General features: G+C 43.5%; 1 protein-coding gene across 1 annotated transcript in view; it reads right to left on the reverse strand.

Annotated features, from left to right (window-relative positions):
* Nucleotides 1-239: 239 nt before the first annotated feature.
* Nucleotides 240-14,650, reverse strand: part of emb (exportin-1 emb) — a 41,113-nt gene continuing 26,702 nt past the window's right edge. The window contains exons 14-22 of the mRNA XM_037416594.2: nt 10,257-10,555; nt 9,247-9,663; nt 8,236-8,307; nt 7,921-7,996; nt 4,048-4,140; nt 2,634-2,768; nt 1,870-2,038; nt 1,176-1,272; nt 240-701 (exon numbers count right to left, since the gene is read on the reverse strand). Coding sequence (XP_037272491.2) covers nt 555-701; nt 1,176-1,272; nt 1,870-2,038; nt 2,634-2,768; nt 4,048-4,140; nt 7,921-7,996; nt 8,236-8,307; nt 9,247-9,663; nt 10,257-10,555 — 1,505 coding nt within the window. The 3' untranslated portion in view covers nt 240-554. The remainder of the gene's footprint in view (nt 702-1,175; nt 1,273-1,869; nt 2,039-2,633; nt 2,769-4,047; nt 4,141-7,920; nt 7,997-8,235; nt 8,308-9,246; nt 9,664-10,256; nt 10,556-14,650) is intronic.

The following is a 14,650-nucleotide window of genomic DNA, read 5'->3' on the forward strand; positions in this document are numbered from 1 at the left end:
AACTGCTGGATCAGAGATGTCGGCTTGCTCGCAAGTTCGTGGTGCGTTCTGTCGGCGACACTTTGCAGCAGCGACAACGGTGTGTGGCATATGCACAGCACACAGCAGATCGTACGCCGTGCCTTCGTTTGCCTGTGTGAGTGCCTGCAGAAGTGGTATGATGGGGAGGAAAGACGCATGGTGCCCGACACAGAAAGAGGGGGGGGGGGGGGGGCACGCATAATTTAGGAAGCAAAAAGTGCCTAGTAAAACCATCGATAGTCTCAACGTGAGTACTGCACCAGAAAAGTGCGCGTGCAAAGGGAAGAAAAAGAAGAAAGGTGAAACAATGATGTGCGGCGGGTGCGACGAGCTTTTGTGGCAAAAAAGTAGGAAGACATGGGAGGATGAAGAGGAACAAGGAGTTGCTGTCTCTCCAGAGGACGACGCGTGGGGTAATAAAGAAGAGAGGGCAAGCAGAAACAGGAACTTGTGAGCCGAGGAAAGGACGGTGTGTAGAAGAGGGGGGGAAAGAAGGAAAAAGGCCAAGAGCTCTACATAAATACAGGGGCGGCTCAGTCCTGCATCTCCTCGGGAATCTCGTGTGGGTTGAGGATTCCAGGGACGAGCATGCGGATCTTGCGCTTCTCTTCCTCCGCCTGCCGCAGCGCCGCTTCCCGCTCTTCGAGGAACAGGTCACTGTCGTCCTCGCCGGTGTACTCCTGCGTAAGGCGACGCCGAACGGTTACCCTCTGCTTCCGTTATGACAGCGAGCGCAAGAGCATGCGCACATGGCTAAGTGTAGTGTGCAGACAATGATCTACAATAACACGGGCTTCATGAAGACATAACCCTACTTGTTTGCCAGCTCATAATCGTCATCGCATTTGCCTACCACTGTTTGCAACATGTGTTGTGTGTATCACTTCATCGGTGCTAGGGATATAACAACTGTGACAAATATCTTCAGTGCCATTTTCTTTGTTACCATTTCGTGATCAGACACGCTGACTGACAAGATTTCCTTGTTGCAAAGGAAAACATGCAACACAAAAATTGGCTTTCACTTTCTATAAAAACTTGCCCCTCAACTTCTAAATGCAATTTCTTGTGCTTACGTAGCACAGGTGTTAACCCCAAGTACCCACAAAGCAGCAGAGAAATGACCTAGTGTTCAATTCTCTGCACAGACTCACCCTTATTTGGACGAGGAAGTCCCTCAGGTGTTCCTTGAAAGCCTGAATGTCCTGATTAAGGTTGAAGAAACCCTGAACAGTGATCTTCACTTGTGCGCTGCAGTAAGAAAAAAATAGCATCAAACATCAGCTACAGCCAGGTTTTCTTTCTTTTTGTTCTTTAACATATAAGCCACTTTTCCTGTAACACATGCGAGTATACAAGGATCTGCGTTTATGTTTCTGTTGTAGTGTAGACGCAGTTCACATGTATGTAACAATGCTTAACAACGTGGTAATGGTATTATATCATGAACACATTCCTTTTCACCCTTACTTCACACAAATTCACAGCTTCTTTTCACACATTAGGAGGGACCTCTTATGTAATGTTTGTTTTCTAAATGCGTTCATGTAATTACATACACTCAAACATCATTATAAAGAAGTTACCCCCCATAAAAAAAGAAGTTTGTTATATCTGGAAATTCGTTATAAAGGTATATTTCTAACACTGCATATAGAAAGACTATTTTTCACTTACTTCCTTATAATCGATATTTTGTTAAACTTGGGTTCATTATATCAAGGTTTTAGCATATTTTATTATACACCCCCACTAGGCTATAGCTATGGGTCTAACTTGTGTATTTTTGTGCACTGTACTAAAGAAACGCACTTGTTCAACAGACTGATAATAAAAAGGGCGACTCACTCAGAGAGGTGGCTGAACGCAGTCTTCAACAGGTTTGCCACAAAGTCCTGCACATAGACCACGTTGGTGATGCCGTTGGCTTGCATTGTTGGGTTGAGGGGCACCGTGACCTTGTTCGCCTCCACTATGCTGAACATGTAGGCCAGGATGGATGCCTGCATCGACAGGCCTGCAACAGAGGAAGGGTGAGCATGGCTTCGGCTTGAGAACACGCTAAGAGAAAACAACAACGCCATAAAGCAGTGGCTGAACTGAATTCGTGGCTGCACCGCCAATTTCTTGCAGAGAACTGGTAGATAAACAAGAGAAATCAACTGTCCCACATAGTGTCCTTGTTCGTCTTACTGTCATGATTGCACGGACTTCCACATTTAGTAATAACTGTGCACGACAAAAAACAGGGAGGTCGGTCAGGGGTCCCTTGCAAGACCTTTTGCTCACCGTCAGAGAATTTTGCCTAGTCAAGCAGCACTACAAAATAGCAATTCAAGATGTGCCATCCAGCTGATTCAGGACAGGCGACACTGCCGTAAAACAGCACGTACACAGGGCAAACTGCTGCAATCGATGAAGTATGTTACCAGATGTATCGGTAACGAACCTGATTCAGACAGCCTATTGATTATCAAACAAGGGCAAATGAAACTGAAACTTTGGTGACGGCCTGCCATAGACATATCACCTGCACTTGGAAAAAAGATTTACCCGCTCTAACTAAAACGCTCTCACCGCAGGAGAGTCCCCTGAAAAGCGAACGTACGTACCGGCCGTATGAGATGTGTCCGTGACCACGGAGAAGAGGTGCTGCATGATGTCGGTGTAGTACGTCTGGTAGAAGCTTTGCGACGCCACGTCTTCTTGGCCTATGTTTTGGAGAAGCTGGTACAGTATTTGCAGACCTGCACAAACCGCCAGGCGAACATCAGAATGGACCGAATCCCCACCGCCACCAATAATCAAGGCAACTGGATACTGCAAAACCACTGTTTCAAATGATGCGTGTACTTCCACTGGACTCTGTTCACGTGTCTAGTGTTGCTGATATAGTGCATGGGATAATAAAACGTGATGACCCATTCCCATTAAGCACCTTTACGTTACCCGCGCGCTGTACAAGAGCTGCAGTGAATCACTGTTTTAATTTACCAGTAGCCAGAAATGCCTACGGTCGAAGGCTCATAGAATTTCACGGCGCTCTCATATGGAATGCGATACTGACTGATGTGAAAGAGGCTAGAAATTTTTCATTGGCCATGAAGCATGCACTTCATGCAAACTTTCTAAATAATACGTCTGCATAGTCATTTAGTATTTTTATTATTATTATTATTATTAGTATTAGTATTACTCTAGTGCTATTATTATTCTGTGCTATAAGTAGCTATGTTCTGCGCTATGTTTCTTTATTTATTATTATTTATTTATTTACAGATACTGCAATCACCTTTGGTGATTTTAGCAGGGTGGTACATGAAGTTAGTCATGAACAAATGGCAAGTACAATGTCATATAATATATACAGGTTATACAATGTCTATAGGGCAAATACAAACTTCAACTGGCAATATCATACAATAAAAAATAGAAGACTACAATTATACAAGCATGTACAGTGGTATGTAATACGATTCAACAATTCAACTGGTTAGTGCACTTTCTTTGTATAGTTCAATCATGTTTTTTGCTTTTTTCTGTTTTAAACATTGTATCCAGGTTGATGTCCTTTGTCGCTGTGTAACCGCTTGCGCAAGTATGTAGGTATGTCACACAATTGGTCCCTCTACTAGCCAGTTAGGCTATGGGACCAAACAAGTGTTTGCGAAGTTTTTTGTTACATGGATGTGAAAGTTAAAATAAAAAAAAAAACTCTCAAATGCCTCGCAAATCCGGTGTGTCCAAAACTTGAATCTATGAGACCGAGCAAATTTAAATCTCAGAGATTGAAGTTGGGCCCTCTAATTAGCTTGGCTATTTTCTATTCCCCAATTTGTCAATTTTTAAACCATAAAGGGAGTGGAGATGAAACATTCTGTCATTTTTCCTTAATCACTCACTTCAAGCAACTTGTTCCATCATCAAACGACCAGCCTACAAAAGTAATTGATCACGTTACTCATAGCAGCAAAGAGTAATTTAATTGCTGTAACTATATTGCTGCCAAGCCTGGCACATGCTTACCAACGTCGGCCACATTCCTCATGGTATGCTTGAAAGCCCAGATGATTGAGTCTAAGACGAGTTTGAATTGTGCTGGGGGTATGTTCAGAAGTGCTGAAAGAAACAGAAAGCAAAGTCAGGAAATCGACAAGCCAGCTGAGCAAGGTGAAAGATCCACACAAAACCTCTTTTGGCGACTGTTTAAGTGATGAGAGAAAAGTGTTTTACTCTAGGTTGTGACTTTCCCTGTACAACATTCTTTCCAGCTGGTATTGACGTGGCATTTTTCAATCTTTGCAGCGTGGCCGAAAGGAAGGCGTATCATTTGACTATAAACATGACAGTGGCTTTAAATAGTCAAAAAGTTAAATGTTCCTTATGAATCATGAGTACATGGGGTGCAAGACAATATAACTAATAATTTTTCAGGTTTTTAACGCCTCGAAACTAAGATATGATCATCAGAGGTGTCTTGGTGGAGGGCTCCGGAAATCATGGCCACCAGGGGTTCTCGCACCTATTTCTAAGCACACAGGCCTCAAGCATTTTCCCGTCCTTCGAAATAGCAGTCACCACAGCTGAGATTCGATCCTGCGACCTGGGGATCAGCAGTAGGGCACCGCAGACTTTCGTTGCCACGGGTGTGGTGCAGAACAAGAAGTATATTCACATTTTGCAAGCATATTTGCTTAGCACGGTGACTGAAACACTTCATTCAAAACCTATTGGGTTTGGGTTCGATGACTGATATGTGGGGTTTAACGTCCCAAGACCACCATATGATTAAGAAAGACGTCGTAGTGGAGGGCTCCGGAAATTTCGACCACCTGGGGTTCTTTTACGTGCATTCAAATCTGAGCACTCGGGCCTACAGCATTTCTGCCTCTATCCAAAATGCAGCCGCCGCAGCTGAGATTCGATCCAGCGACCTGCGGGTCAGCAGCCGAGTACCTTAGCCACTAGACCACTGCGGTGGGGCTGGGTTTGGGTTCAAAAGCCATAACAACCAAGAAGACTTATTTTGTTTTGTTCATTTGCTTGATTTATATATAGGGATTCATTTTACGAGACAGAGGGACGACCGAATGGGTGACCAGAAACAATCGTCATCGTGAACACCCTCTATAGCTGCACCTAGCGCATGTGATGCAATAACTTGGCCGGCATGTGCCTTCTTCTTCCAATTCTTCATCTTAAAATTAGTTATAATTAGACTGCTTGCTTTTAGCAACATACACTCAAGGTATCAGGATAGTTATCACTCAAACCTCATTATAACAAAATTGTACCTAACAGGAAATTAAGACGTGTCTGAAAATTCATTATTAAGGTATACAGTAAAAGCTCGTTAATTCAGATTTCAAGGGACCTGAAAAACTGTCCGAATTAACCGAATGTCAAATTAACGAATGAACAGGGAAAACAACATTTGAAATCAAGCTGCAGAAGCATACCTTTACTTGTTGAAGTATTTTACAATTGTCTGCGTTTTCGCACAGATTCCGGCTGACATCACAATTTTTTCTGAACTGTTCCAAGTGGCCAACAGCACGCAAGCTGTCGGGAGTGTTCAGGCAAGCGTCCTCTAATATTAACAGCGCCTCCGAAGCTTCCCGTTAGGTGCGATGAAGTCGCGGCTGTATCTCCTCGCATGATTCTTCGTCGGAACCGTGGTCTTCATGGGCACCTGTGACATCATTAATAATCTCTTGATCGGTCAGGAGACCACTCGTGGCGACACCATGATCAATCGCGATGTAGTCCTGAAAGGTCACATCTGTGGGAAGGACCGCATCGAAAGTTGGGCAGTCATCGTCGGTGGATTCGGCTGACACCTCCTCGATGCCATCGTCAGCTACTGCTGCATGCTCGGGCCTCACAAAACCGCTGTGCCGAAAACAGTTGGCGATGACTTGCGGCGGAGTGTTTTTCCACACGTGGGCGATGATGTGCACTGCGCCGAGTAAGTCCACTTGATACAACTTTCCAGCTTCTGAGCATAGGATCATTCGCTCTAGCAGGTGCTTGCGGTACTTCGACTTCACGGAGTGAATGATACCCTGGTCCATCGGCTGAAGAGCAGACGTAGTGTTGGGCGGCAAAAAAACTACTTTGATGCTCTTCAGTTCGACTGTACAGTTATGGGCACTGCAGTTGTCAACAACCATAGTTATCTTGCGGTCGTTCGACGTGAAGTGTCGGTCCAGCTGCTGCAGCCAGCCGCGAAAAATGTCTGATGTCATCCATGTCTTCCTGTTCGCTGTGTACTCGACAGGAAGGCTTGTGACGTTCTTAAAACAACGTGGCTTAAGCGCTTTCCCGACGACAAGTAGTGGCAAGCGCTCCGTGCCAGTCATATCGGCAGCAAGAAGCACAGTTATCCTTTGCTTGCACTTCTTGCCACCAATGCACGCGTCCCCTTTGAAAGTCACCGTCTTGTCGGGCAGAGCTCTGAAAAACAGAGCAGTTTCATCTGCAATGAACACGTCACGTGGTGCATATGCGGCAATGTGCTCCAGCAGCTTCACATTTCTCCACTCGGTGGTCACGCTTTCGTCAACACTGGCCTTTTCGCCGCACACACTCCTGAAGACAAGTTCGTGTCTCTCTCGAAACCTCGCAAACCACCCTTCTGACGCTTTGAACGATTCAATGTTCATCATTCCAGCGTACTTCTCACCTTGCGCCATGATGAGAGGTCCGCTCAAAGGCAGATGCGCGTTGCGACAGTCAGTAATCCACCGGAGCAAAGCTTCTTCGAGCTGGGGATGAGCTGCGGTGCGCAACCGCTTTCTAGAGGCATGAAACTTCGCACTTTCGAAGGCTTGTCGAATCTGTTGTTCATTTTTCCCGTACGTTCTCAACGTGCTCCGCTTCACGTTGTACTTGGTCATAACCTGCTGTCGCGATTCGCCGTTCTTCAGTGCTTCCAAAATTTCCACTTTATTCGCCAATTTCTTCGCGTCGTAGTTCTGCCGCTTTTTCGGCGTTGCCATCACTGTAGCGCATGATGGTGGTGGCATGCAAATACAGTCACAATGGAAGAAAAAGAAAACTCCGCAAGAAGAGATGGTTCCGACATGACAACACAAGGGAAAATGGCATCGGAGGCGCTGAGTGGAGAAGAAAGAAGACACCGATGTTCGGTGACGCTGCGATCGCCCCCACTAGTTGACGATGATGGCAATGCCACTCAGGTTTCGGTTTCACTCCAGTGGTGCCAGCGCTGCTTTATCACACTTTTGTGTAGCAGCAGCCATCAGCATTTGTCTGAATTAAGCGGTGTGGAGCCGAATTTCGACGAAATAACGAAGGTTTGGTCCCATAGATTAACATGCACTTTGGCCGGGACCAATAAGGCCGTCCGAATTATCCGAATTAATGGGTGTCGAATTAACGAGCTTTTACTGTATTGCTAACACTACGTCTACTGCAAGACTACTTTTCATTTACTTTGTCATAACCAATGTTTCGCTATATCTGGGCTCGTTGCAATAAGGTTCGAGTGCTGTACATTGTGCTGTATCGCCTTGTTTTGGTTTATACTAAGGCATATGGCCCACACATGCATTGGGGTTGACACAATGGATGTGCACTCTAAGTGTTTCTTCAATGCAGGCACCTTCCAAGAAAACAAATAGTGTGCAACACATAAATGGAAGAAAAACAAACAGAGTGTGAGATATAAGACTAATTAGGACATGGCTAATTCAGCTTGTGATATGAATACCAATAATTAGAACCATGTTAATCAAGAACTTGCTAATAACTGAGGTCGGCCGCAAGCTCAAGTGTTAGTCCAGTCTAGGTCACACATCGGAGCGTTCGTGTTAAAAAGCTTGCCGACAGCCGCACATATGCGAAACTTTTTTTCTGTAAAAAACATGCACTTACCAGGGAAGCAGTGAGTAACTACAGCTTGGAGGAGTAGGAAGAAGTTTGTCCTGTGCTCTGGAAATTCTTCAAAATCCTGCAAACAGGCACGGGCATGTCAATCAAGCATTCACACAATGGGCGTCCACATGTTGCTACACAAAATTGGCCCGAACACGAAAAAGTAGTCTTGTACAAGAACTTTATTAATTGAGCCAGTTTGCTGGGCATGTTTACGCCAGGCCCCGAGGACACACAATGAGCGTTCGGGATGTCACAACAGTCAAGCCAATGGAATGGGCATCGAATTGTAGTGGTGTTAAACTGTGAACTTACCTTGTTGATCATACTCAATGTGCACTCGAACACTGCGTCGAAGATCTTTGGAATCTCACATGTGATGAAGCCCTGCAAAAATAACACAAGTTTGAGAACCTTGGTTACAAGTATTGCATTACCTAGTGTATAGCGCTCCCCTGCAAATCAACCCCACAAAATCTTTCAAGAAAAATCCCCATGTTTTAATGTGAGACCACCTTCCTTTCGCTGTGGCAAAGCGGTGCCATGAAGTCACCTTACACACCGAAACCTCTCAAGCTCTGAATTTACAGTATTCTTTGTAACGGTTATATGTGAGAAAATGTGGTGGATAGAAATCACCTTACACACCGAAACCTCTCGAGCTCTGAATTTACAGTATTCTTTGTAACGGTTATATGTGAGAAAATGTGGTGGATAGGCAATGCTAGTTACCTGGTAAATTGGGTCTCAAAAACAAACAACAAGGTGCTCGCTTGCATGCAATTGACTTTGGATTTTGTTCCATGATATAAGCCTCGAATGAAAGAGAATCTATATGGTTACTTAAAACCTTTGATGAAATCAAAATGTGTAACCCTAGTAGTTTGCTTTCCTGATTATTAAGTACAGATGAATTCTACTTTTAACAAACACCTCTACAATGAAAACTTCCCAATTCCTCATCAGCTGTCCATACAAAATGATGCAAAATATGTCGCATCACAACAACAAAATTTTTTGACCCTATATCTGCTTCAACAAAGTTTTCGGGAGTGCTACCTCACAAAAGAAAGGTGCTTGTCTAGGATTAGAACATATCGCTGGGCCTCAAATATGATATCATAAGAGGCAACTTAACTTGTTGGCATAAATCCATAAAAGATTGTACTGTTTTTGTTTTTTTTCGTAACAGGGATACCAGAAATAGAAACACAAGCACTCTGTATTATCACTTTCCTGTAAAAGGTTCGCTATGCACCACAATATTTAAGAAATCCACTGAAGTATCAGAAATCAAACAACTACCACACAGAAGCCGTTGCTCACCTCTAACCGGTGGACGATCATCGACATCGCAGAGAGCACCTCAGGTTCCCGCGCTGCGGGCACCGTGCACCGCTGGTAGTCCAACAGCACTGCATCCAGCAACGGGGGGATGAAGTTCTCGAGCACCATCTTAGGGTCTGTGGTGCGAGACACCCATCCGGCGATGAGCTTCAGGGTCTCCTTCTTGACAGTGCGCATCGATCGGATGAGCGGCTGCTTCGTGACCCCCTCGCCGTTCAGGGCCACTGCCGCGCTGATGTTCTCACTCATCACCTTGTAGACATTCAGCATGTCCAGGTAGATGCGGCCCAGCTGCGTTACATACGGATGGCCCAAGGCCTTGCAGGCCCTCACGTTGGTCTTCAGGATGTTGCCTAGCTGCCGTACGGCGTCGGGGTCCTTCAGAACGTCGACATTCTGCACAGAGGCGAGGCATTGTCACTCAGTGCAGCCTGGCCGGCTACTTCAATGTAACGGGACTTCAAGAGATCATCACGATGACTAGTAATATAATTTGGGCCATTGCCTCGCAATTCCAGAAACTCAGCTGTTCTGTCCTGGGACTACACTGAAACCTTATTATAACAAACCCACATCTGACACGAAAATAACTTCAGTAACATCCAAACACTCACTACCCAATAGACATTCAGTAAACAGAACAAGTGCTTCCAATACGAATGATTCTGTAGCTGAATTCAGCAGTCCTGTCCGTCCATCAGTTGATGCGGCTGCTGTTAAATGACACATATTTTCTGTTCACCATGAGTCTTCTACTTGGGCTTTCATTCATAGCTGCACTTACTTTCACCGAACAATTTATGAGAGGTATTTTTCTAACGTTCAATTCATACTTAAGCAATCTTTTCATTAAAACTAAGAAATGTTTACAAAAATGAAAAAGCTTCTACGTTTCCTTTCAACATTTTTTTTTTCACCTTTTTTTAAAAGCATTTCTATCTCCATGGCATCTGGCAACTTTGATGCAGAGTAATGGGAGCTGCACGCACCTTGCTGGCCTGCTTGATGATATCGTCCCAGACCTGGTTGGGAAGCAGCATGTACCGGTCAACGAGGCGTTCCTGCTGGGCCTGGTCGGCCTGCGCCGAAATCATGTACCCGACGGCCTCACAGAAGGTGTGCACCTGCTGCGGCTGCAGGTCGTAGATGATGGAGCTCATGTTGGCCAGGATCTCCTCGATGAAGGGCACTGCCTCGCCCACCTGCACCTGGACAAAGTGGCGCCGGCACTTCTGCGCTATCTTGATGAATGTGTCGCACGCCATGTCCTGAACGCCCTCATGAGTTTCTGAAAGGGAAACACGGGAGGGGAGATGTCAAACGAGGAAGAAAAGAACGCATGATATTCGAAGCCTACGTCGCCGAGGGCAGTAGCCACCAATCCGATATCTTCTTTCCAGGGGGTGTTCAAAAAGTGATATTCCTAAGCCGAACCGAATACAATTATGGTAGACTCTCGGTAAATGGAGACATCTTAAACGGATTTGTTGCCTAAATAAAACTGCTGCTACTAACATGACTGTACTTGAATTCGGTACCCCTGTTCCTCGTAGTTTATGGCGAATACAACCGATGATAAATAGTACATATTTTCTTGGTCTCTGCAGGTTCCATTATAATAAAATTCTACTCTACAGTAAAAGGCAAAAAAATTAAAAGCCATGCAATACATACTTTTTTCAATTTATAAACGTGCACGATAAATTTAATTGAAATCTGGCCAAAACAAAGTGTTTGTATTTACATTTACATTAGAACATGTGCATGCAAAGCCATTCAAATTGGATATCCTGTTAACTGGGGATTTTCCATACAGCACAAACATCTTTTTCATTTACTTTGGGGCCTATTAAAAAACAATCAGAACAAGACCATGTCTCAGAATGCTTATGAAATACTTGCATCTGCTGGATATGTCAAGCACAATGCTGGAGTGCTGCACATCACTTGAGATAGCTCCCACCAGAGTACTCAAGAATTGAAAGATTTTCTTGAAAAAGCTGGTTTTGTTCACAGAGACGATAAATTCAAGAACTGTCCAAGGGCAAAGGGCTCTCGTTGAATGAATTATTAGAAGTTGACTGCATAGGGCTTAGCTACCCCATTCGTTCAATGACAGGCCTGTGCTTTCCTCTCGGCAGATCATTGAAGCGTTTCCCTGTTTGGCAATCGTTCTTCCCCAAAACCACATTAAGCACTGCTGTAACCTCGCATTTAAACAAAAAATAAGTAGCAAACTCGTGAACAAGTCAAATAACGAGGACATTACAATCAAGGGTTCATATTTGCAAGCGTTCGCTTATCCCAACAGCATCATATGTAGGCAAACACCACAGCAGCCGTGCAAATTTAGAAGCGCCACTTTTGTAAGAACATACAGCTTAAAGTTATAAAAAAACAGAGGTATATAAGAACATGTATAAAATAACAGAAACTACGGACTGGTGCATTCAGGCAAAAGCACGGTTGGAGTGTAAAAATGCAGTGACTGTCTTGCCAAGAAAGGCAGCCGTAGGAAAATAACAGACTGATTTTATCATTAGAAGGATAAAATGAGCAATCAGCTCTAATAATACTAATGACTGAAAAGAAAGCAGGGGGCAGGGATAAAATTTTTAAAAGATTGAAAGTGAAATCATGAAGTGCTAATTGAACCAAGATCTGTAAAAGAATAGAAGAAAGTGAACTTTGCATAATATTATGCAAGTGGTTCCTGCAACACCGTTTTCGAAAAAAATATGCACTTTGAACGTGGTCACTTCGCTGAAGGAACTACCATGCCTGACGAGTAGTTTGACGTGCCCTTTTCTGCAAGCCACACACACACAAAAAAGTATGATTTTTATCCTCTCAAAATGAACGTAGCAAAAGACAAATTCGCACAGTCTTTCTAGCCCGATACTCGATTCTGTTTATGCGAAACGGAGCATGAATGACTTCATGATGAATAGATAATTATAGTTTAATTGGAATTAATTACCATAACCTGCATAAATTAATGCATAGTGATATTACCCTAAGCAAGATGGACTACCGAGTGCCTTCAAATAATACTGTGCTTGTTAGATGAATCTACAGACAGCTCTTCACGGGTAACTTCTAAAAGGGTTCATTTTTACAGCAGGAGATTCAGGCGGCAACAGAGTCCAGCAATGCGGTCTTTAAAAAAAAAAAAAACTTGGAACTGTGTTGCAAGGCCCTTACATGCAATGCCACGTGCACGTCTTACTTGATTTCAGTGGGCAGATAAAATCGCTCACTGTCAGCAGCACTGAAAACACTTCCCCAGGATGTCACCCACTGACACATAATTGAATTGAGCTGTAGAGTCTTGCAGTAAAAGCGAACTATTAAAGACCCATTGATACGAGCTTCTTCATGTGGTTCTTGCAAATGTGTACATAAGCAGAAATTAAAAAAAAGACCTAAGGTATGGGAAAGAAGGCAATATGAAAAAAACGACAGTGATAGAGCATGCATCGCCGAAATTGTTCCGAAAGGAAGAGGAGAACACATCTATGCTCAAAGAGCTATCGCATTATTTTGACACCTTGTTTTACCAGTTTTACATCGTTAATTTTTTTCAGTACAGCTGCACCAAGCTGTTGAAGGAGTTTTTTTATTTGTTGAGACAGTCTTACTGTTGAGGAGACTGCAGCGGAGGCAAACTGTGATGAGGTCTTTGACGTGCTAGCATGGCAAGGCTTCTTAGCGATTTGGCAGCTTTAGATGACTAAGCAAAAGGAATTTAAAAAGTGGCTGTGAAAAGCATGCCTGTTAGGACATGTATCGTATCCACCACTGCTGCACTACGAAGGATGTTATCTCAAGTGTTGCATGCCTGCTGTTGAAAGCATTTTTTGCACATCATCATTGCGGGTGGTATTGCCTAACATTTACAGTGCAACAATTCGTGTTTGAGTATGTGTTATAAGTATACCCTATAAAGTAGACAACGAAACAGTTACCACCACAGCTCATATGGCTAAAACATAGAACATGAACTGCAGAGGTTGTGGGTTTGACTCCCACTAGTGGCAGGTCACTGTTCCTTGCTTTAATTTACCTTAATTCTGTATGTCAAGCCTATATTTATACATTACGCAAACTCTCATAGTATTTCCTTGGTTTCCTGTGGACGTTACATACTAACGGTACATTTTAATTTTGCCGACTCATTCATTGGTGGTCTCGCGATAAAGTAATTACTTGCATGGCGCTTCAAGAACAGCTTTCTCAGTTATGACACCATGACTTGCAAAAAACAAATTGCTGATGTCATGATACAAGGCTCGCCAAAAAAGAAAAGAAGACTGCAAACTAATCCAAATGGCAAGAATTGTTGCAGGATTTTTCCGTATACCAACAAACTGAAAAATATGGTTTTCTGGAGATTAACATTTTACACGTTAGGTGGAGCGATTGTGCACTACGTGTCCTCTACCCCTGTCTCGTCCTCATCTCGTCATCCGTGGTGCAACGAGAAATCGCTAACATTTCATACCGCTTGTGAAACTGACACCATAATGAAACTGACACCATAAGACGCTTTGCACGCATTCTACTCAATTTGTTAGAGTAAATGTGGTAGAGTACAAAGCACCTCTAAGACAAAAGACAAAAACAAAGATGAAGGTATTGTCTCCATTTCTTTTTTATTGCAGTTCATACATTTCAAGTCCTGGCATCCGGAACATTCACACGACACAATCACACATTGCTGACAGATGTCAAAGAGAAACAAAAGTGAAAATTTCAGGGTAGCTCAACGCCCGCTGTTATATTCTTGTTTTTTTTTTCTTTTAGGAGTGACAAAAATTAATTCACATTACTTCCAGGCACTCCTTCACACACGCACACATTCAGAAGGTTCACAATGTCACACAAAAACTCGAATGGAAGACAAAGCACAGTATCAGAATGCAAGAAACGTTGTAGTTAACAAAGCTTAGAAGTGACTGCAGTTGCCAAGGCACAAAGCTTCAAAGCCATAAAAAAGATAACCCCCTAAACAACTTAACATCTCTAGAAAAAAAGGAAATGCTTTCACAGGCAACTGATTGAATGCAATATCCATAGTAATTGCACTGAATTGTAGGCACTTTCATTTTCAGGATGCGACACTGCTTATAAACTGTGCACCTGGCATAATTGCTTCTGCTTATGCACAATTCACAAGCAGCACTGCACAGTTTGGCATTATGAACTTGATTATGACTGTAACGACGCTATAAGAATGCAGGCAACATTCGATGCAGCAATAAAGCTGGCGACCTATTTATAACAGTAGCAGCGACGGGTCAACTTATTTCATGCTAAGTAACATTCTTTATTGCAATGTCACAGTTGGATCTCCTGAGAACATCACCAGCGATCATTCACA

Source organism: Rhipicephalus microplus, chromosome 8, assembly GCF_043290135.1.
Source record: "Rhipicephalus microplus isolate Deutch F79 chromosome 8, USDA_Rmic, whole genome shotgun sequence".
NCBI lineage: Eukaryota > Metazoa > Arthropoda > Arachnida > Ixodida > Ixodidae > Rhipicephalus > Rhipicephalus microplus.